This window comes from Parasteatoda tepidariorum, chromosome 3 (genome assembly GCF_982258835.1).
Source record: "Parasteatoda tepidariorum strain Cologne lab strain chromosome 3, Ptep-v5.0, whole genome shotgun sequence".
Lineage (NCBI taxonomy): Eukaryota > Metazoa > Arthropoda > Arachnida > Araneae > Theridiidae > Parasteatoda > Parasteatoda tepidariorum.
The window spans coordinates 23,391,738-23,416,822 of NC_141757.1; the positions used below are offsets into that span (position 1 = coordinate 23,391,738).

Genomic DNA, 25,085 nt, shown 5'->3' on the forward strand with positions numbered 1-25,085 from the left:
ATTTTTTTATTATAGAGTGTATTTTAACAGATTTCTACTTATCAAAATCGTTCGTTCGTTGTTGTGGAACTGGGCGTCTGAGGCCTTACGGTCCTTTTCCCATTCATCCTGAAATTAGACTAAGAAATATACATGACAAAAATAAAGTTTGAGGTGCAAAGTGGGAGTTCGTGAGTGAGAAAAAATGCACTTCGCCATTATTAGGCAATTTTATGATTGCAAAATACTTATTCCTTTTAAATATCAATAATTTACAACGTAAATTATGGTTGTAGTTACAATTAAATAATTTAATAGATTAAATAAATAAGAACGAATCGGTCTTCTATTACTTCTTGCATTTTCAGTCGTGGCACCCCGGTATCGAATTGCCTCTATTTCCTAAAACGGGAACTTTTCAAAAGTATTTGTTTACCTTAAATCGGATAATAATATAAATAAAATAAAAAAAAATAGGTTGTAAACCATAAAACAAATGAGTAACCGTCACATATTCTTCAAACTAATATCTTTGTTGATAAGAGTTTTATTTCTTCCTTAAGATTAAAACTATTGAGCCTTTTGTAAGAGATGTTTTTATCACGTGATATGCTGTCAGGTAATTTCAACGACGATTTTGGCGGTCCCTTTCATGTGCAGCGATAAAAATTCGAGAAATGGGGAAAAAAATATTTGTGACGTCAACTAAACAATAAGGGAGAGGAAGCTCTTGTCAATCGTAGTTAAGTCATAACACCTGTATTGACTTATTTTTTTTTTAATGACTGATAAAAAGTCGTCTCTTTTTCCTTCTAATGAAATTGTGAAATCTGAGCTATTTTCTAACTGTTTATTTTATCGCTTTCTATGAATAAGCATTATTCACATAGTGATAAGTATAATTCACATAGTGATGATTCGCATGAATAAGTATAATAAGCAAATTCGTCTTCAAGTGCGAGCAGGGCTCGAAAAAACTCAGAAATTTTACCCGTCCCCGAGGACGGCTTGTCCAACAATGCACCCGTCCTCCGTTGAAACTAACCCGTCGCTTTTAAATAAATAAAAATATAATTTTCTCCTATTTATTACAAGCATTTATATAAATTGCACAATGAATTAGTCGTTACTAGGATTACATTATACAGTAATAAAAGAAATACTAGGCTACTAATAGTAACCTAGTTTTTTTTTATGAAATAATTTAAATGACAAGGGTCAAGTTATCTGGAATGTCAAGTTATCCGAGGGTACTGCGTTTTTTAAATGAATCAAATATGACGTTTGCCAGTTCCACAATCAAGCCAATGATTTACAGAGGTTTCTGAACAGAAATCTGAAAGGGGTTTTCCATTTAGGTAGATGTTCATAATTGCTATTAAAGCTTCTTGTTTAAGACCAGTACGTATTGTGTTTTTTTTTGTAAGTTTATTGCTACAAAGCCCCTTTCAACCGCTGCAGTACTCCCAGACAGAGAAAACATCAATATATGCGCAGTATGTTGCTGTATTGTGGGTCATTTTGCTGCCTTGTAACTTACAAGACTCTTGTAAGATAACAAAAATTGAAAATGTATCACGAACATTAACGAGAAAATGGCCGTCCGCACGGACGTCGGATTCGAGAAATTCGTTGTCCGCGGAGAATTTTTGACCGTCGAGGACGGGCGTACGGGCTGTTTTTCGAGCCCTGAGTGCGAGTCATATTGCAGAGATGCCAACTTGCTCCGGACTGCGGATAAATAATTTCGAGTGGTAGTCTCTTACAGAGCTGCTAACAGCTCTGAGAATTCGACATCATATGTTTTAAAAAATGGTAGAAAATTTCAAACTAGAATTTGCAGAATTTTAGTCACTTTTACAAACTTTTTGAAAGGCTCAACTGTACTCATACTCATATGTTGTAGTTATCTTAGCATCAGCCCCGCGAGGGGCTCTAACTAATTTATCTGAGTGGGAATGTATGAAAAATCGCCGAAGCACAACTGAAGGTTGGGGTTCAGTAACATTAACTGAGTGAAAATTAAAATAAAATCGCGAGATTTAAACAAACAAATTTAAGAGAGAGAAGAGGTTTTTGTGGCAGACTGCCTCGCCTCCCCCCGAGGAGGCTCAACTGTAACAAAGTGGAGTATCACATAAACCTTTGAATTATTTAGAATTCGGTGAGTTAAAAACTCGATAAATCAAATTTACAAAACCAAGAATCATTCATTAAAAGACTACCACTCGAAAATATTTATCCGCTTTCCGGAGCAAGTTGGCATCTCTGCCATTTTATTTTATTTTACTTTATTTTATAACTGTGCCGGCCAGGTGGCCGAGTGGTTAGCGTGGCTGACTTCGTAGCCAATGACTGCGGATTCGGATCCCGCTCTGGGCATGGATGTTTCTCTCTTTCTCTCTCTGTTGTCTTCTGATGTGTGAATGTATGAATGTGGCCCATCTTATGAACGGGTATTTGTGGCAATGTGGCGAGGGTAATGTTGCTCGCCTCCGTGACTTTGGTTCACAGGTGCCCACTGGGTAGCGATAAATGAGTAACACTTCCGTCATCTTCTAAGGCGAAAAACGAAAGTTCAGTGCCTGCCGTTATTAAAAAAAAAATTATAACTGTTGTTGCACAGCTGATTCAATTTATCGGGTTTACGACTACTAATGTTCAACTAAATAGCCTTGTAATTTTGAACCCAATCCAAAAGACAAGGCAACTCTTGGATCTAGTATTGAGAGAAATTTGCCTTTGGGGAGGACTTTTTGAGGGAACTAATCCGCATTTGCGTTACGGAGAGGAAAATCACGAAACAATCCCACAGTTAGTCTGACGGCAAGGGGACTCTAACCCATGATCTGTCTACCACTGAGGATATTTCATGTCAGCACTGTGGTTGGTGCAAGCTGGATGTGAAATTCGTATGGACCAGCCATCGCTGGGATTCGATCCCGGTTTTCTTTATCGGAAGGCGAACGCTCTATCCCCTGAGCCATCGCGGCTGCATCTCTGCTTTTAACATTAGATTTTTGGTTTAGCAAATTCGATTTATGGAGTTTTTCTCACCACTATTATAAAATATTAACACTAAATTATAAGCCGCTTTTTTTACAGCTTACACACTGAGACCTCCCTGTCCGAGTGTTATCGTCTACCAAAAGCTGTGCAATAGCGTGGAGGTAGCGGGTTTGAATCCCACAGTTGCCCTAGATGTATTTTCGTGCTATCCTTCTCTGTATAGTGCTATATGTCCTTCTACTTGACAGAAGTTTATAAGTCTTAATTTAGCTCACAAGCCTGCAAATGTATGTTGTACCAATAAATAAATACACTTAACACTATGACCTATCAGTGTATTTAATATAATATTTATTTACCAACGTAATCTTCCCATCTATCTTCTTTCCTTAATCCTATTAAATTTTGATGAAAGAGCAGATAGCCCCTCAAGCTAGGTACTCCGTACCCGGAATTTAAGTTGGCAAATTACAGTTACAGAGATGCCAACTTGCTCCGGACAGCAAATATATTTTTTAAAGTGGTAGTTTTTCAATTGCGATTCTTGGTTAAATAAATTCAATTTAGTAGATTTTTATACACCACTATTTCTAAATAATTCGTAGGCTTATATTAATCACCACTTTATAATACTTATGTGTTACTATACCACATAGCATACCTGCCAACTTTTAATCCCTTCGATTATCATTTTTCCCAGTGGTATTAAAATGGAATTAAAACTTCAATTTTAAGCAAACAAATACATTGTATTTGAGAAAACATTTGTTGACAACCCCGATAGTAGCGCATATTAATATATGTGCTAAATTTTTTAAGAATAGTGGTGATCAATATCATTTCAAAATTAAGTTTATAAAAGAAAAAATAGTATATAATTACTACCACTTTAAATATGAAAATAAAATCTTCCCGAAAATCCGGAAGAGTTGGCAAGTATGCATACAGAGCAAGCAGAAATTGCCAAATCTTTGCAAAATTTACTTAGTTGTTATTTACCGTCTTTTTATTATTCTGGCGTGTCCTCCGGAGCAGTTGGCATTTCTGCAGTTAACGCGTTTTGTGCCTTTTAAAAATATGGCAAGAATTACAGAAAATCAACGACGAATTTTAGTTCGTAGTTCCTTACCGTTTCTTTTTTTTTTTTTTTTTTAATTGTTGAATTCGGGACTGTTGGCTTCTACGTATGTTCATTACGAACTCAACCCAGAAGACAAACTAACAACATCGCATTTGTAAAAAAAATTTTCAATTGAGTATTTCAGATTTTCTACAATAACTAAATTACAATTTGGGTTTATTTTCAGTTCATTTATTTGCTTTCAGTTGACTTCTTTTTCTTTTAATTATTTTTTCAACATTATATTCAAGGTTGGGATCTGTAATGGTGATTATAATCTTAAAAACAATTTATCGATTCAAATTTCGAATCACATTTAGACAATTCTAAATAGTAGTTTGATTTAAAACAATTGAACAATTTGATTTTAAACAAAACAATATTTCTAATAAAACCTGTTGGTTTATTTTAGCTATTTGAATTCGAGAAATTCCAATTTGTCGCCACTGTTTTGAAAATCTTTCATTTGCTTTAGGCAAAACATTTGCAGAGATGCCAACTGCTCCGGACACGCCAAAATAATTAAATAAACGGTAAATAACTACAAAGTAAATTTTGCAAATATTTGACTATTGTTGCTTGTTTTTTAAATGGTATAGCATGACACATGTCAATAAAGTGGTGAATTATATAAGCCTACGAATTATTTAGAAATAGTGGTGGATAAAAATCTACTAAATCGAATTTATTAAACCAAGAATCACAATTGATAAACTACCACTTTAAAATATATATTTGCTGTCTGGAGCAAGTTGGCATCTCTACATTTGTAGTGAAACCAATTGCAATGTAGGTTTGATATTCTTCGATTAAAACAGTATTCGCGATTAAAATAGTAACATCAGCTAAACAGATAAAAAATAGAACTTTTTTTTTGGAGTTTATTACTGTTTTACAACATAAATTAATATTAAAATGTAATGAAACTTCAGTTGTTGCTCAAATCAGTGATTTTAGTTTAATTGGTGTAACTGACTGATATTTCCTCAAAAATAGAATGCATTTGAAATTTTTTCATTGTTTTGATGATTTATCTCTCTTTTATTCTAAAACGTCATTTTAAAAAGAATGAAATTAATTATTACAATAAAGTTTCACATTATGAATGTATTTCAAAGTACTTCACTGCTTCGATGATTTATCTCTCTTTTATTCAAAAACTTCATTTTTAAAAGAATGAAATTACACTATTGCAATAAAGTTTCACATTAAAAAGAATGAATATCCACTTAAAGATTTTAGTTTAACTTTTTACTCTGTATATTTTGGTTAAAACGGAATATCTTAAAAGCCTTTCATTGCATGTTTTTCCCTTCATGTGCCGTCAAATTTCGAAATCGTTTGAAGTGTGCCGCCCTCCCCCCCCCAAAAAAAGGTTGAGAATCACTGTATTAGAGTCATATTGAAATTTAAAATGTTGGCAAATTTACTGAGCATTCTGGAAGTTTTGTTTTCCTTTCTTTACCACTCTATAAAATATTTTACAGAAATTACGTTTTTAATAACTTTTAAAAAAAGCAAAAAAAAAAAAAAATAATAATAATAATAATAATGTCCTGCGGTTTCTTTAAAAATAATTTTGTTAATACTTAAAAATTAATTTTTAATGGATGATTTATATCTCGGAAGCTGCTAATACTTCATAACATTAAGAAAATTTACTGTCAGTTACATTAATCAAAAACTGTAGTAATCATATTCAGCCAGAGAATTTTTTTTAAATTTGAGCACTCTAGTTACCCTGAAAGTGGTCAAAATATAGAATAACGATTCGACAATTGAAGATTCTTCTGAAGAAGAATTCTTTTAGCACTCAGGAAACAATTAAAACTAATATTGTTAGCAAGTTCAATCTGTTAAGATTTGAATTCTCTACATAGTAATTGGAAAGAGGTCGAAATTTGAAGGAAAAAAAATGTTGAAATTTCCGAGCAGCAATCACGAAACAACTGAAGCTCATATTGTCATCAGGTACTGAGCTCCTGTTAAGTTTTAAGTAATCTAGCTAGTCAGACAGTATTGGGTCTACCGAAAATTTTTGTCCGTGATAAAACACGCTACATGCTTTATTATACAATGATGAGGAAGTTGCTTCGAATTTTTTTATTTTTATTTTATTAATTTATTTTTTAATTTTTTTTTTAAATGTAAACGTTAGATGTACTGCTATTGTTAGTTCTTTTGAATACTACCGATACATATGCACTTGCTCTTTTGAGCCGTATATACTGTGTCTTCTTCAGCTAGGACAATACCATTGAGTTAAAGGGTTAATACCCCAAACTACTTTCTTTTATAAAAGAACAATTGGCACTATTGTAAAATGTGGTGCACTTTTACGGGCAGAACTTGCCGAAAGTGTAGTTTGATTAAAGATATCTTTAGTAATGAAAATTTTTATATTTGACATTTTTATCTTTACAGTATGTATTTTTAAAATTTGCAACATGCATTTTAAAAATTTGATACTATTGACGTTATGCAATCAATATATACATCTTTTATTTCTCTTACACGGCTACAAAGAAAGCTCTCATTTCTCTTTCAAGTCATTAACAAAGGGCTGAAATATCAAGCGCGTGAGGTGTCATAAGTATAAAAGCGTAAGCGCACATGTTTACAAATTTCTGAATGAAAGCTCTTTTCTCGTTGTAACTAATTATTAACTAAAAAGTTTAATTTTTTAAAGAGAAATTAGTTTTATAAATATTAATAGCTGAATTCAATTCTTTAGACTTTACGCTAGGATCAATTTCAAATGGATTTAACTTAGCAGCGAGCATGGTTAGCACAGCAAGCATATAAGATTCCATAACAATCTTTTGGGGGTTGCATACCCCATAGGTTATTAACTATAGGTCATTAATTTAAATACATTATTCAATAATTACATTTAATAATAAATTTTAATTTAAAACTTATCTTATAAATCATCCTTTTTCCATACAAAAAGTCCTCCATGAATCCAAATACTTGATCCATGAGTTCCCTTGTCTTCTGGATTGGGTTCAAGAATACGCGGCTACGCAGTGGAATATTGGTAGTCGTAAACTCTAAATTGATTCAACTGTTCAACGACGGTTATAAAATAAAACAAAGTCATCGAACTTAATATTTATTGAAATTAAAATTTTTCATGTTAGCTTTTTTACTCCTGTACTTTAATATGCTGTTCGAATTTCATACCAGCCAACTTTTACGCATTAGGCGTTAAATTTCATTTCTGTATTTAACGGAGTAGTTAAATGTATACTCTCTATTCCTAGCATTTTTAAATATAATTTATAATCTTCTTGACCACCACTATTTTTTTTAAAGAAAATTTATTATATTTCAACCGCAGCCGCGCAAAATTTTCCGCAAAATCGTATCATCCTCGAAAGGATTAAAAGTTGCCAGATTGGGCTACAAGTAGCGGATTGGGCTACTTTTAAAAGTCCCCGCTACTGAGAATCGAATTTGGGCTACTTATTATTTTTCGAATGCTACAAATCTTAAAAATGCGCTACTTTTTCCTCACAGAAATATATATAATTTTTTTTAAATTTTCCCCTTCCCATTATAAAATGATTCTGATAGTTTGCAGTTTCTTTACCCTTTTCAAAGAGGACATTTTTTGTTGTTGTTAAAAACGCTTTAACTTTAGATTTGGATTCTTGATTTGTCCCTATCTATGTTTCAAATCGTAGACTCGTGAAATCACAAAGATTTATATGGAAAAATATACGGAGAGTACGATGGGGAAAAAAATCTTCAACCACTATTAATCGGTTTTCTTCTGGAAAAACAAATTACGTGATTCGCTTCGCTTTGAAACTCAGAAAAATTAAATCTAGAGTCATTAAACATGCTGAATGAAATAGTTGTTGTGAATGACAATGAGTTTCCAAAAAATATCGTACTTTTAAATGGTTTTTAGTAAATTCATTTTACTTTACAAAATTACCATATATTTACAGTTTCACGAAAAATAGCATTCCAGGAAATATGGAAATTTCAAATAAAATTGAAAACTTTTCTCTGAACATTTGCTTATCGCATACACGTCCACCATTTTCAGATTTGCCAATAGAATTATTACCGCAAAAATCCCAAATTGGAGAGATATAAAATCAGTGGCGCTGTCTCTTACCAACAAAGTGGGACAATTTTTTTCCTGATGGCATTCCTACAAATGGGATAGATTTCTGGTGCAAGGTCACAACAATTAAAAATGCAGGTGATGATCTTGCTTTTAAGGAATTGTCTCAATTTGGATTAAATATGTAAAGTTTACCGATTAGCAATACCACAGTTGAGAGAGTGTTTTCAAGGGTAACATCAACAAAAACCAAACTTTGAAACAGAATGAGACTTGAACTTTTATCATCGATTCTTCGAATTAAAATGATGTTTGAAGATAGAAATACATGTTGCTATGATTTTATACCATCAGCTAAAATGCTCAAATTTAATTCATCGATTTATCATGGGGAATCATCGACAGAGGAAAATGAAGAGGCAGATCACATACTTTCGGTTATACTATCTTGTACTACAATAATTTTGCATTCAGCAGTTTTAGTGGGTTAACTTAGTCAAAAGAATAAGCTAATGTGTTAAGACGAATATTTCCAAAATTTCTGCAATTTTTTCCTTCTTTTCTAAATTAAATATTGCTGAAAATTATTTTAATTTAAATAATTAATTGCAAAATTTAAAAATATATTTTTATTAATAGTATCTTTTTCTACAGAACTACCTAGCTTTCTACGTATTAAAAAAAGATTATGAAAAAATAATATTTCTCATGCAAAAAAAAAACAACATATTTTTATTCACAACTTTGATAGAAGATTGGAAAGTGGGGTTACTTTTCCCGACTGATTTTTACACATAAAAAAGCTTGAAAAAACGCGCTATCCAATATTATTATAATATTAGTGTTTTTCATATTACGCGTTCTTGCAATTTAACACTTTCAGCAAAACAAACCACAAATGAATTCGGGAGACTCCGCAAGCTTGCTATGATGCTACCCAAAATATAGCAGACGGCGCTGTTTTACAGAAATATAACCAAATAAATTAGAACAATCAAAACATGGCAAACTTTACACTTTATTAATGCTGTGATATTAATTTTGTTAATATATATATATATTGTTTTTTTTTTATTTATTCGTTTATTTTTTGGGCTACAAAATGTTCGAATCCGCTACTTTTGGAGCTCCCATTCGCTACTTTTTACTAGTTCTGGCAACACTGGTATGGAATTAACGTCAACTCTATATAAATTAGTTTAAATGCAAAAATTTTTTTAATACTTTTTACAGTATGACTAATTATTAAGACATAAACTATTTTTCATATCACTGTGGTAACCATCGATGTCTGATCAGAGGTGAAAGGGAGATCGGAAGGCAAAAGGTTAAAATCCTTTTCAGAAAAATATTTCTATTGTGACGCCGGTGTCAGTCAGTAATCATTAAATATTTTTAAAATAAATGAAAAAAAAATTCAATGTTTTTGCTACCAGCTTTTTACTTTTATCGATGAAAAAAGTATTTTTTAATCCCTCAATTATGAAACTGATTAAAAAAAATTTTAATTAAAAACTATTTAAAGTAAAAGCTGGTAAAATAATTATTTTATTATTAGTTTTTATTTGAAAGAAACAAAAATTGCATATCTATCATGATGTCTTGTTTATGGGTCAATGACATAAATTGTTAATCATCGAATAGTGATTTGCTTAAAAATTAAATCATATATCCATTTCCTTAAACATACAATTTGAGCTATGTCCAAAAATAAAAAAAAAATCACTGGCGATCTTCTTCACTCATCAAATTCCTGGTTTCCTAAGTTCCCTACTACAAGTTAGATCCCCCCACCCCTCGTCCGTCAAATTCTTCTTTCACCACAGGGATCTAAACATTCTATAAAAAAATAAAAAAAAGCCCAGCGGGACAACACAAAAGCACGCGGGGAATTATACGTCACAGTAAAGGGGCGGGGCCAAAGCGTTTAAACGAGGAGTCGGATTTCATTGAAGAAATCCTCCACACACACACTTGTTCTTTCGTTTTTGAGGGAGTCGCAAGAACAAGAACGTTTCTGTCGAATAAATGGTGCTAACGCGCGAAAAAAATCAGGAGCCGCGGATCTAATGCTGTTTATGGTTTTTGTGCGCTAGAGCAAGGTGTTAGTTCTTAAGTTATGGAAAAAGAGTTCTATTTTTTACAGGATAATGTTTTTGAAGAAGATCAAATAGTACCAGATTGTTCTTATAGGAGTTGCACCGTCTTCCAAGCTCCATCGAATACTGCTTTGAAGGTAAAACAATTTATTGGTATTTCTTTTAAACAATTTTGACCAAAATTGTCAGTTTAGTAGATTTAGTTAAATTATTGAAATTGTTTGTATACATATAAAGACAACGAGGAAGAACGATTTATGTTCATAAAAGCAGATTCGTTAATGAAAAAACAACCTAGCAGAGTTATTTAAAAAAAAAACAATTTACGCGTAAAGAGGAAGGGAGTTTTCACAGTGTGACCCATCTTTACTTTGCAATAACTCTCGGGAAGAACTGGTTTTTTTCGCTATTAATTAGTTTAAACTAAGTAATCCTCATAATATAACACAGTTGGCTATCCAATTTGAAAAATGGGCATAAACCGTTCTTCCCCTTAATTTTACCATTTTGTTACGATTTATTTTTATATTGCAAAAAAAAAATTTCATTTTATTTTTAAAAATATTTGCTCGGTTGCAACTGGCGAATATGCACCTGTTAATTTTCTTCTTCTAATTCTTAGTATAATTTTTTTTTTACCAAAAGCTTACATCCCTGAATAGCCAATCATTCATAGGTACATGTATTAGGGTAGGTTATCCGTTACGTGTAGTCCATGGATTTTGCTTGACATTGTAAAAAAAAATTATAATAATAATAAAGGTAACACCGAAAGTAATTAAGAGACATAAAATAAAATATTTTGCATAATTTAAGTAGTAGGCAAAAAGAAAAAAGGAACTCACAAATTAAAAAGAAATAAAAAAAAATTTTCTATTCTATGATGCAACAACTTTTGTCTAGGTTTTTTCGGTGAACAACCTGTGTTTAACTATAATTTTTTTTTATTTATTATTAATTAAAAAACAAGCCATAATTGCAAAATTAATAATAAAATTTCGCCAACGGTTACAAAAATCAAGAAAATTTGATAAATTAAGAAATTTTTTTCTCAGAGTTTATGGTCACCCTGTTTTATTTCTGGATATATCATTATGCATAATAAAAATACTTCAATACATATAATACTTTTTAATGAATCATATTCTATTCATGGGTGACGAATTTAGAAAATTATTTTGATATAAGTTAACTTATCACTTCAGATAAACAAAGACTGCTATTCGATTATTATAGATGGTGCTTAAAGTGGTAGAAAAAATTAGAAACATTTTCTAATACTACTAGATTTTCAATTTCAATTATTTTGACTACTAACTACTCTTAAATAAATCAACTTCTCATACGTAAAAGTAAATGCAAGTTATTTAAAGAAGAGTGTTTACCTATCGCAAAAAGTGTGCATTGGCAAATTTTAATCTTTCCGGAGTTGATTTTTCACAGTGGTTATAAAATAAAAGTTGAATCACAGTTATTTGCTGAAATATATTTTTATGATTTGTAAGAACCTAAAATAATGAATACGTAATTATTATTAGTATACATTTATACATACGTTTATGTTATTTATAAGAAGTGGTGTTGAAAATCATTTTAAATTAAATTTATAAACACAAAAAATACTCTTCGCATAAATTTTGCTTTCATTTTAAATATAAAATTTTTCACGAATAGAGTAAAAAGCAACAAATATGATAGTATGTTTAAGCCTAAGTAAATAAAAAACTTCTTTTGGATTTGTCAGAATGCAACCAAAGGACAAAATAGTAACTTAATGCTTTTTTATTATGTTTATTAACTTATAAAAATAAAAATTAGTCAGTGTGTCTGTTTTTTTTTCGCCAAAAAAAGTAAATAAATAAGCAAATGGCAATTAAAATTTTGATAATTCCTGGTTTTATTACACAATCTTCAAAACAAAATTTTATTTTAATAACACAATTATATTTCTGAATTTTAAAGTAAGTACACATTTTAATGGAAATTAATATAGCATAAAAAATATAGTAACTATAACATAGTAACGTAGCTTTAAAAAAATAATATCTTTTTAATTATTATATGGTCTTTACTTTGAAAACACCTTTATATGTCAAAGCTACGACAACAAATCAAAAAGTTTCCCATGCCGGGAATCGAACCCGGGCCGCGTGGGTGAAAGCCACGAATCCTAACCACTAGACCACATGGGAGTCGTTCTTTGTAAACTTTTGCTAACTTAGCTATAAAGCCTTTAAAAAATGAACTACTAACTTTTAATTAGTTTTCCGTCAATTATTATATTGTCTTCAATAACAAGTTATGTCCAAGTACAGTTCGTAAAACATGTGGAGATTGTTTTATTTATTAACAATTTGCTCTGCAACACGGAACTGAGTGAAACACTCGGAAGTCAATGATTGAATCGTTTATGATGTTTTCTATAATTCTTTAAATTTTTTTTTTAAAAAAACATTTCGTGTGTCTGACCTTTTTATTACTATCTTCATATTTGCCTTCATTACATAACATGACAAAAATATTTTAATAGAAAAAAAACAATAAAAAGATTCCCATGCCGGGAATCGAACCCGGGCCGCGTGGGTGAAAGCCACGAATCCTAACCACTAGACCACATGGGAGTCACTCTCTGTAAACTTTTGCGCTAGCTTAACTATAAGGCCTTTGAAAAATGAACTACTAACTTTTAATTAGTTTTCTGTCAATTATTATATTGTCTTCAATGACCACTTGTGTCCAAAAACACGGGAAGATAGTTTCATTTATTAACAATTTGTGCTGCAACACGGAGCTGAGTGAAGCACTCGAAGGTCAATGATTGAATCGTTTTTGATGTTTTCTATAATTCTATTAATTTTGTTTTTTAAAAAAAAAAAAAAACATTTCATGCGTCTGACTTTTTAATTACTATCTTCATGCCTTCATTACATAACATGACAAAAATATTTTAATAGAAAAAAACAATAAAAGGTTTCCCATGCCGGGAATCGAACCCGGGCCGCGTGGGTGAAAGCCACGAATCCTAACCACTAGACCACATGGGACACAGAAGGAATGGATTAGTAATTCTTTAATTGCTAAAAGAGTTTTTTTTTCATTCTTTTTTTGAAGTAAATTAGTCTATATTTATTTTTTATATCATTTTTCTAATTACAGTTGCTTTGAATTTAAAATAATTTCGTACTCATACGCCGATTTTGATTCCAACTCCGAAGGCTAATTTTTGTTTACTTTTATTTTAAGACTTATTAAGAATCTTAAAAAATTATCTAGTGTGACACATAAATCTTTTCCATTAAGGTAAATTTCCAAAATCACATATGTTAGCATGCAATATTATTATTTTGTGTATGTAAATGTTTTTTTTTTAATGTTCTAATAATGTATAATAGCATTGGTTTTGAATAAAATAAATTATTGGTGGAAATTAAAATTACACGATTGTTCAAATAAGTTAATTTTTGCCCTGTAAAGTATTTATTGATTTAAAAAAAATTACTAGAAGAATTTTTTTTTTGCTGGATATAAATCGCATAATTGTAGAGCATCTTGATAGAAAATAAAATATCACAAAATTTATTAAAATTAGTATTTTTCGTTATTATTTATGAATTGAAATTAAAACTACACAAAATATTTATTTAAAATGAAATCTAAAAAATGTGTTCCTTATATATTGATAAAATATAAATATACAAAAAATATATTATTGCAAATTCTATTTTTCCAATGTTTGTAAATGCAAAATTAAATTAAGTTAATTTCCTGTAACGTATTTATTAGTAAAAATTTTTTTTTACTAAAACCATTATTTTATTTTTATTTTGTCATAGCAAATTGATAAAAAATTAAATAACACAAAATTTATTAAAATTGATATTTTTCGTTGCAGCATATTTATGGATTGAAATTAAAACTACACAAAATATTTATTTAAAATAGAATCTAAAAAATGTGTTCCTTATATATTGATAAAATATAAAAATCATGCAAAAAATATATTATTACAAATTATATTTTTCCAATGTTTGTAAATGCAAAATAAAATGAAGTTAATTTCCTGTAACGTATTTATTAGTAAAATTTTTTTTTTACTAAAACCATTATTTTATTTTTATTTTGTCATAGCAAATTGATAAAAAATTAAATAACACAAAATTTATTAAAATTGATATTTTTCGTTGCAGCATATTTATGGATTGAAATTAAAACTACACAAAATATTTATTTAAAATAAAATCTAAAAAATGTGTTCGTTATATATTGATAAAATATAAAAATCATACAAAAAATATATTATTACAAATTATATTTTTCCAATGTTTGTAAATGCAAAATAAAATTAAGTTAATATCCTGTAACGTATTTATTAGTAGAAATTTTTTTTTACTAAAATCGTTATTTTATTTTTATTTTGTCATAGCAAATTGATAAAAAATTAAATAACACAAAATTTATTAAAATTGATATTTTTCGTTACAGCATATTAATGGATTGAAATTAAAACTACACAAAATATTTATTTAAAATAAAATCTAAGAAATGTGTTTCTTATATATTAATAAAATATAAAAATCAAACAAAAAATATATCATTACAAATTATATTTTTCCAATGTTTGTAAATGCAAAATAAAATTAAGTTAATTTTTTCCTGTAACGTATTTATTAGTAGAAAATTTTTTTTACTAAAATCATTATTTTTATTTTGTCATTGCAAATTGATAGAAAATTAAATAAAACACAAAATTTATTAAAGTTAATATTTTTTGTTACATCATATTTATGGGTGGAAATTAAAATTACACAAAATATTTCCTTTAAGAGATTAAACAATGTATATCTTATATATTAATAAAATATAAAAATCATACACGAATATATGATTATGAATAATATTTTTCCAATTATATATTTATTTATGCGAAATAAAATTACCCTTAAATATTTCACTAATATACGTTAGGTTGGGTTACTTCGAAACCAACTCATCTAATTAAATTCGCTTAATTGAATATCGAGTATTTTACTATCGATTTTTTAGTTACAAGCAATTTATTTTATAAATTGCTGTTAACATTTTGCTACATTTTTAATTAAAAGCTTTTATACGTTATTTGATATAATTTATTTGAGATAGGCATCTTTTTCTAAGCTTGTCAAACATAATGAATTAGACGTATCCGAAAGATGGCTAAGAGCTACCGATTGTCAAAGAGCTTTTCAAACTTCTAACTCATTGAATGTAAAGAAATTCTCAATCGATATAAAGTCAATACTATAAAAGTCGTTCACGATTGTTGCTTGGAATGTGCAAGCAAATAGTTCCATTTTGTGTTGGAATGCATAATGCGTGGGCGTGGTTTGGCGCCAATATTCTGAGAGAGGGCTGCTTTTGACCTCTGGATGGAGAACGACAAACTGATAACGTCCCCCCTTTTGCTATATTCTTTCTTCCTTTTTTTTTTTTTTTCTTCTTTTCTTCGTCAACCCCTCAAAATATCCTATGGTACTCCAGTGTAAATAGTCAGGATTCGCAAAATTAGGTGTATTAGTTGTGGTAAGTGAAAATGTTCATTTAAAGGGTTTTGCCATTTAAGTGGCGAAAAAAATAAGCATAATTATTAGAGGATTTTTTCAGCAATATAATAGAACAAACAAATCAAAACTTTAAAGGGGTACTTTTTTTTCCTTCCAAAAACCGCAGTGTTTCCTAAAGTGTGGTACGCGTACCCCCAGGGGTACGGGAACAGTTTAGCGGGGGTACGCGTTCTTATGCATCTTGCAACAAACTAAAATTTCAAAATATTTTATTTTAAAAACAAAGCTAGACATGAAAATTTACGATACGTATTTTTCTATTGGCTATTTTTTGCAGAATTAGTGGTGTCAACAGCCAGATGTGATTTTTAACTTTTGTGCAATTCTTTTATAGTAAAAAATACATTCATTTTTTATTAATGGTACACAGTATTACTAAAAATTTAGAAAGTGTACACGAAAGTCATAAGTTTGGGAAACACTGCAATAATGTAATACTGTAAAAATTAATTGTTCCAAAGCAGTACAAAAATTGGGGGTGGAAAACACTACAATAACGTAATACTCTGAAAATTAATTGTTCCAAAGCGGTACAAAAATTGGGGGTGGGAAACACTACAATAACGTAATACATTGAAAATTAATTGTTCTAAGGCGGTACAAAAATTGGGGGTGGGAAACACTACAATAACGTAATACATTGAAAATTAATTGTTTTAAAGCGGTACAAAAATTGGGGGTGGGAAACACTACAATAACGTAATATTGTGAAAATTAATTGTTCCAAAGCAGTACAAAGATTTGGGGCTACTTATTGGAATAAACACCTACGATTTTAAAGCTAGTATGAAAAACAAAATAGTCAAAATTATTACTGTGATATTGTGTTGTTTTATTAAATTATAATCGTTTGTCTTGTGGAAGTTAAAAATAAAAAATTCCATTTAAAACATCTCTTCGATTCGTCATTATTTAACATAGAAAGCAATATCCAACTATGTATAATTTATTCTCATAATGTGAAGGATTGAATTTTTTGACACTTTTTTCAATGTTATAATATGAAGTTACTACAATAAAGAAATAAATAGTTGGAAGATGAATGTCGATTCATAAGTTTAAAAAAATTGGGGGGGGGGGGGGGGTCTATTCTTAGCCAATCTTTCAGGATGACTGGCCGGTTCAGGTTACAAATTGAGGGCGGACCGTATCGCTTCCGTTCCCGTGTGACGGACAAATGAGAACGCATGTTCATTATTCGCTAACAAAGAACACCATTGTCACCTACAACACTAAACAGAAACTCCGTCTTTTTCTCCTTTTTTTTTAAAGAGAACTTTCTCCAATGTTTCTTTTTTCCCGCGGTAACGCCCGAGATGTTGCCAAACACAAGTGGAGTAACACAGATCAGAATGTTATTCGAATGTATATCGGTAATCATGGTTTGTTGTAATTAGTTGTTTATTGTACAATTTCAATAAAATCCTCACAGAGAATAATGGCACAATTTAAATAAAAATGTTTTAAAAAGCTTAACACCTTTTCTGTATCGGAAATACATCACAACTAAAATGCTGCTAACTTGTACCAGCATGAATGTTTTATATTAGCTTAACACCTTAACTAAATGCTTAACACCTAACATCACAACTAAAATGCTGCTAACTTGTACCAGCATGAATGTTTTATATTAGCTTAACACCTTAACCATATTAGCTCAACACCAGTGCTGTATCGGAAATACATCACAACTAAAATGCTGCTAACTTGTACCAGCATGAAATGTTTTATGAAAATGGCTCCCTGATTGTTTAACTTTTTTTTTTCTTCTCAGAACAGAAATGTTGATAAAATCCATTCTGCTTTTCACAACTGTTGAAAAACGCTTTAATATATTTTAGGGCTTCATAGAACAACAATATATTTAGCTTATGAATTATTAACTCACATTACTGTGTGGCAAAGCGTAATTTTTTGTAGTGGTACGCAAAAACGATAAAAAATGAAGAAAATTTTCGAAATTCTTAAAAAATTCATCTACTCAATTTTAGAAAATTTTACCAGCAACACATTTTCCAGACACGATTCACTCTTTAAATTTTGTAGTAGGTTTGCTTATACACATACTTCAGACAAATGTTATGAACATAATAAAAAGTCAAAATATCTTTCAAGCAGAACTAATATGCTCCTAAAATGCATAATTTAGTTTGAACATTAATAAATAATCCTAATATAGATGACTTGGTTAAAAAAATTTTTTAATTCATAAGCCATACTAATAATTAATTACCTATTGTTTCAACTATTTAGAATTAAATTTTTCAGATTATTCATTTTATTTTTATAATTAACCCTATTGATTGAACCTTCTAAATTGTTTACTAACAAAAAAACAACTTTTTTGCTTTTATTTATTATATAATTTTTTTTAATCTCCACTACTCAGATTTACTTGAAAAATGCGTGGTGTAATTTAAATCTGATCCAAAAATTGTATTAGCGTGATAATAAATCAAGCCTAATATTTGAAATGTTTACACGTCATGCACAACTACATGATTAGACACATCTATGTGATTTTTTTAGCAGTATTCTTCTCGAGTTGTTGAAGTACCCAATTTTTAAAATGGCGCAAAACGTCTATATGAAAAAAACAAAAAGGGAATAGTTTTCATGAAAAAAAAGTACATGGATTTGTGGTCTAAGTTTTTGATGTTTAAGAAGTTACTCCTACACTACAATATATGGAATTTTTTAAAATTTAGATTTATTCGTAGATTTTAATGATTTTCATTTAAGTGGAAAATCTTGACTGATTGTAGATTTTTCAAAACGTTTAATAATTTAAAATATTTCAGCAATTGTTCCATTAATTTTGGAATAAAACTGCACCGCACTTAAATTATAGTTAATTGGAAACCGCCCTCAAATACCCCAGCAACTAATAGTAGCAACTATTATAAAATTTGTACATTGTAGTAGAAAATACTAATTGATGATTTGCGTACCTGACAACTTTGATGCATAATTAGTTTGTTTATGTTTCACGTGACTTCATGTCTGTCTTTGTGTTAAGTCTGTATAAATACATAGTGAAAGAATTGGAATCTTAGAGAAAGAATCTTTGTGAAAAAATTTAGAATGTGTCACTTAACAGAATTAATACTTGACGGACTTGGCTAAATAAAATTGAAAGAACAGTTGCTAACGTAAACAATTGCCACGTTACAACATTTAATCAGGATCGAGATACCCACCCTACATCATTTACAGGTATCCCATTGTAAGAATAGTTTGAACTTAAATATTAAATATAGATTGAATATTTAAATTTAAACACAATAAACAAAAATTTTAGTCATTTCCGGTAATTTAGGATTTCTCATAAAATAATTCGAACCTAGAATATTATGTAATTTTGCTGTTATCGTTCGTTTCCTTGTGTTGTAAAATTTGCTTATTTACAATAATCTATCAGTTGAACTTACTCAAACATTCATAATGAATGAAATCTCAAATAAACATTCGTGTAAATGTGATTGCTAACCGCAGTTTCTTTTAATATTCTCTTGATACACAATCATTAATGTATAAATCATTTCAATATGAGTTTACAAACATCTTTTATTACTTCCCCATTCTGTTTGAGTCTCAATACAAAATTGCTCTGCCAAATGACCCCTAATAATCACGCAAATACAACGGAAGTATTTTTCGCTCTTAAAATTGTTAACACAAAATGAGCTTTAAAGAGAAATATGCACATAATTACGTCAGAAGAATAGACTCCGTTCGCAAACGATAATTGCAGGAGTTGGGTTTTTCGAAGATTGATCTTGTTTGTTAACATTACGCAAACGATAAAATATTGATGATGCCTATTACATTTTTATTTTCATTGTATTTATTTTGTTTTTATGTTTTACATAAACTATTCTATTAAAGTAGTATGATATTTGCCATGATATTTACGAATATAAAGAGATAATTACCTCACAATCCATTTAAGTGACCTTCATATTATTTCCTTATTACATTCGTTTACTATTATCTGAATTTAAATAATTGCGCCATTTTTTTTTCCGAAATTTCTCTCTCTCTCTCTCTCTTTTTTTTTTTTTTTTTAGTGAAGTTAAAAAATGAGATGTTTTTCTCAAAATCTTAAGTATTCTTATGTCCTTCGAAATATTTATTAATTAATTGACATATTGGTTACAATTTGAACTTTATCATGAGGATAAATACTTCCTAGCTTAGATTAAATATTTCTGGATTTAGGATTAAGTATTCATAATCTAAGACATTATAGAATAACGCTTATAGCTGTATATTGTAGGAATCATGTTTCTTTTTTCTGGATGCAGTTATGCTCATTTAATGGGAACTTGAGAAAAACAAATAATTATGACAAATCGATGGTGTTTCGACTCAAATAGGTTTACTTTACGTATATTTTGTTCATTTGCTAATGTAATAACACGTCAAGATTATAAGAAAGAACAGATAATTTGTGTTTAAGGACCAGATTATTTGTAAAAGGTCCTGATTTTCGAGAAATCGTAAAAACCTTATTCATAATTTAGTAAATTAGTGAAACTGGGATTCTGTTATGCCGATTTTGTAAAAAATAGGAAAAACCAGGAGTATGTCCAATACCCCATTTTCGCGAATCTGAAAAATATACTAAATTTCTTTAACTAAAATGTCACAGATTTGGATTCTTTCATAAAAAATTTTACTTTTGAGATTATATGGAATTAATGAGTGTGAAAGATGGAAACAAGAACCATGTCTTTTATGGAACTGTAATTTTAAAACTATAAATAAAGACGTCATTGACTCAACCGAACACAAAAAAGAAGTCGTAAGAATACAACTTTACAATAAGAAAATTTGTAAAGGGTCTTTTTTTAGGGTAAAATAATTTGTGACGGGAAATTTCTTCTTGATATGTCTGTGATTTTAGAAGGAAATATTTTGACTTTTTTAATTTTTCGACATTTTTATATGTGTCTCAATAGCTTACAATAGTAAAAAATTAGACTGATTAAGTGTTAACTTCATCATTACGAAAGTATGAAAATATAGCTACTTTTTATACTTTATGTTCTGTTTGCTTGTAACTGGAAACCTGTTGAGATAAAATATGTACGTATTTATGCCGATAGTGATATCCCTTTCAAAGAGACCGCTTGTGAAACTTTTCACTTATTACCGTTTAGTGAAAAGAGTAAAAAAGTTTTCCTCGAGAAAACGATTTTTAATTGAGTAAAAAGAATATTATTCTATAATTGAATCTGTTTCCTTATTAGACAACTAAAGCTTTTCATTTATCGTAATCAAGGCAGATGACATCCTCAATTTAAGAATGATCTTTCTCAGGGCGCACTTTAAGAAAATGACTCCTCTTTCACAGCGCAGACGATTTCATATTATATGATTGTGATTGGTTGAAATCAGAGTTACGTTATTCTATCGCTGTTGAATCTGGCAATGAACTTAGATCAAATAATTGTTTCTTAGAAAACGATTTCACGCTGGAATTCATTTTCCTTTTCTTTTTTTTATTAATTCAATTCGCAAATCAAATATCATAATAATTCATTCATAAAATGTAAGTGTCGAATAAAATAAAATAGGAAGCCGTCGATGACTTTCTGCCGGAAATGTTTCGTCCTTTTTGTTATTGATTTAGAATTAGACCATAGAGGATATCAAAATAATTTTTTAATCATTTTTTTTCCGGCTTTGAAATGGAGATGTCCTCTATTTTACTCGAGCGTACCATTCCTGATATCATTGTTAAAAATTCTCGATTAGTATCAAAATAGTTTGTCCTAATGAAGAGTCAACAATGGTAACGTCAAATAGTTATTGGTATCGTGATATCAGTGCAAAGATCTTCGATGAATTTCAAAATAGTTAGTTCATTTGAACAATCAATCAATCAAATGGTTCTTGATAGCAGAGTAAACACTAAATTAGCTTCTGAATAGTTAGACCTTATAAACAATTGAGCAATCAGTCATATTTATACAAATAGCTTGATTGATAACTAATCAAAAATATATGAATAATATAGTAAGATAATAAAATTAATTTTCTGAACCACGACATTCTCATTTAATGCTGAAAATATTCGAAAATAAATATATTTTCAATGGATTTTTGGTCTGAAAAAATGGATTGAGTATTCACATTCTCGAACTTTAAATGTCATTTTCATTTTCTCAAAACAGCTGCTTTCATACTTATTTTCTCCCATTAATTCAATAATATATTTTGTTTTGAAACGATAAGTTAAGTTCAACCATTTTGTGAGGGAAAAAAGGCATTTAGATAATTTATGAATTTCAGATTTTGAAAGCATGCTATTTTTAACAAGGGAATTATTAGCAGTTGTTCGTGAATTCTTAGTTCTGCATATTAACAAGCCAGCTATGAATATGGATATAGTGCAGCATATCAATAAAAAAAAGGGGGATTTGCGATCTAAATTTTCTTTCAGCATTTGAAAAGTTACTCCAACATTGCATTGATTTGGATTCATAAAAATATACAATGAGCAATTCAATAAGTCGGTGGTATTTTATTGATTTATTTTAATTTAATCTTCTTTTAAAAAATATTTAAACAACTCCTTCGCTTTAAAGCCTGATCGCTTTTTTTTTAAAGAACAATAATAAATCTGGTGTAAAATTGAAGATTTCATTTGAGTTTAAAGCACTTGAAACTGGCTTTTTCATTTTCCTAAGCGAAGAACCTCAGAAAAAGCTCTTATCAATCTGTCACTTGGAATTCAATTCCACTAAGATCTTCAATTTCTAAAAATACAGATCATACTAACGTCATCGATTAAAATATAAACACTCTGAAACCCACATTAACTATTTCTCACTTTGATCACTTTGGGCGAATCAAATTGTGTTGATGTATTTATTATATTGAATCAAGCTATTTGTCTTGTGTGATCTTTGGGGGAAGAACCTTGAACCGTTTGCGAAGAATGTGATTATTTGTGTCGCATGTCTTCTTATTTAAATGATGGATCTCATCCGGAGGTGTCTTTGTGATTTAACTTCAACCGTATACTTTGCTTGGGTGACAGGATTATGCGAAAGGATTTAAATCATGGCCAACACCCAATCTACTGACGTATGAAATTGTTTCCTATAAATAATGATTACGTAAATAGGTTTACTAAATCAAGTCTGAAATAGTAATTTATCATTGCATTTTGTATTGAATGCAGACTTTTTATTTGGCATAGAAATATATTTTGCACTATAGGAATATATAAACATTATTAATATATTTATTTCACGGATGTTTTAAACAATTGAATATCTTAGTGGAATTCAATGCATATGTTAACTAGCCGTATCAAGTTTGCTATAGCTTTATTTAGCATAGAAATATATTTTGCACTATAAGAATACTTAGAAATAAACATTAATCATTATTTTAAAAGGATAGTAATAAATATTTCTTTATTAATATACATAATAATTATTTATAATTTATCAATCTTAATATAATTTATTGATCTTAATGGAATTCAATGCATATGTTAACTAATTGTATCTAGTTTGGGACCAATTAACTAATGGTATCTAGTAGAGAAATTTATTTAGCATAGAAATATTATTCGTATTATAAAAATGCATAGAAATATGTTTTACATTATTTATCATTTTAAAAGGATAGTAATAAATATATTTTTATTAATATCTTTACTATACGGATACATTTTCAGCAATTGAAGATCTTAGTGGAATTCAATGCATGTTTTAACTAGTCACATCTAGTATTCTGCGATAGTTTTTATTTATCATAGAAATATTTTATGTAATTAATATTATTGAAAAAGGACATTAAATGCCTTTGTATTAATGTATGCCTTTATTAATATTTACTGAACTATCGTCGGTAGTATAGTGCGATCTGTATTTTCAAAAATTAAAGATCTTAGTAAAAAATTTAATGCCAGGGGTCTGTCCAGACATTTTGTGAAAGGTCTGTTTTTGTAAAATTGCGAAAAAATTACTCGTAATTTGTGAATATAAAATAAACGTTAAGTCACATTCTTTCAACCAGGGTCCGCTTTTGTGAATTTGTGCAATTAGGGTCCGTTATTGCAAAAAAACTTTTTCAAGGAATTTTTAAATTGTAAAAACATACAAGATTATGCTCAACACTGTAAAATTATAATTAAAAAAATTATAATTAAAAAAATTAAATTTTAAAAAATAAACAGCAATTGCAGCTACTAAATTATCGATGCAACATATAAATATATTTGGTACTGCTGAACGCAGAATATTCATTTCGGACGAATAAAGGAAGAAGTGTCTGCGGAAGACAAAATTTAGTTCGTTTACATCTGTCTTTCTCTCCCCCCCCTTCCTGGAAAGGGTTTATTCGATTAACAAAACAATAATGAAGATAAACAAATTTGTGAAGGGTCCGATTAAAAGATAAATTATTTTGTGAAGGGTCCGTTTTTAAGTTAAAATATTTTGTGAAGAGTCCGTTTTTATGAAAATATATTTTGTGAAGGGTCCGTTTTTATGAAAATATATTTTGTGAAGGGTCCGTTAACGGACCCAAATTTCTTCTAAACCGACCCATGAATGCATATGTTAGCTAGTCCTGTTCTTTTTTGCATATTTTAACTAAATGTTTAATGCTGTTATATAAATTTTCCGCTGTATAAATAATTTTAAATTGTATTATTTTAATGAATATAGCTGTAATTATATTCCAAATGCTTTTGACTTACATTCCAAAAATTGTGAAATACTGTAATCTCATTATTGCTATTGATAGACTTTCAGAAGTACATTGAAAATAATTATTAAAAAAGGACAAAACGTAATTTTTATTAGGTACTTTCTTAGTCATATCTGATGTTGGAAAGTAACTTAAAACAGTTGTTGAAATGGCCGACTCCGAATTTTTCTAAAAGTTCGACAACCAATGGCATGCATAGGAGGGGGGTGGGGGTGAATGGGGCCAGTCATTAGATAAATATGCTTTCTAGAACTTTAATTACAATTCGATTATTTTGTCATGAATTAAAAAATTTTAAGTGATAAAATATTTGGCCCAAGAAAATTATTTTATGAAGAATAAAATATGATTTTATATTAGGTTTAGGAAAGTTTTAGGTCATCATTAAAATGTAAAGATTCATTACATTGAGGAATAAATATGTATCAAGCTATAGTTTTTTTTTTTCCCTCGAAAAGTTG

At 29.3% G+C, this 25,085-nt stretch overlaps 1 protein-coding gene and 3 non-coding genes across 4 annotated transcripts in view; 1 reads left to right on the forward strand and 3 right to left on the reverse strand.

Annotated features, from left to right (window-relative positions):
* Positions 1 to 10,093: 10,093 nt before the first annotated feature.
* Positions 10,094 to 25,085, forward strand: part of LOC107438277 (Krueppel-like factor 3) — a 41,754-nt gene continuing 26,762 nt past the window's right edge. The window contains exon 1 of the mRNA XM_071177280.2: positions 10,094 to 10,425. Coding sequence (XP_071033381.2) covers positions 10,309 to 10,425 — 117 coding nt within the window. The 5' untranslated portion in view covers positions 10,094 to 10,308. The remainder of the gene's footprint in view (positions 10,426 to 25,085) is intronic.
* Positions 12,409 to 12,480, reverse strand: TRNAE-UUC (transfer RNA glutamic acid (anticodon UUC)). The gene has a single exon. It is a non-coding gene; the product is annotated as a tRNA-Glu (tRNA).
* Positions 12,838 to 12,909, reverse strand: TRNAE-UUC (transfer RNA glutamic acid (anticodon UUC)). Its single transcript has one exon. It is a non-coding gene; the product is annotated as a tRNA-Glu (tRNA).
* TRNAE-UUC (transfer RNA glutamic acid (anticodon UUC)) lies at positions 13,261 to 13,332 on the reverse strand. Its single transcript has one exon. It is a non-coding gene; the product is annotated as a tRNA-Glu (tRNA).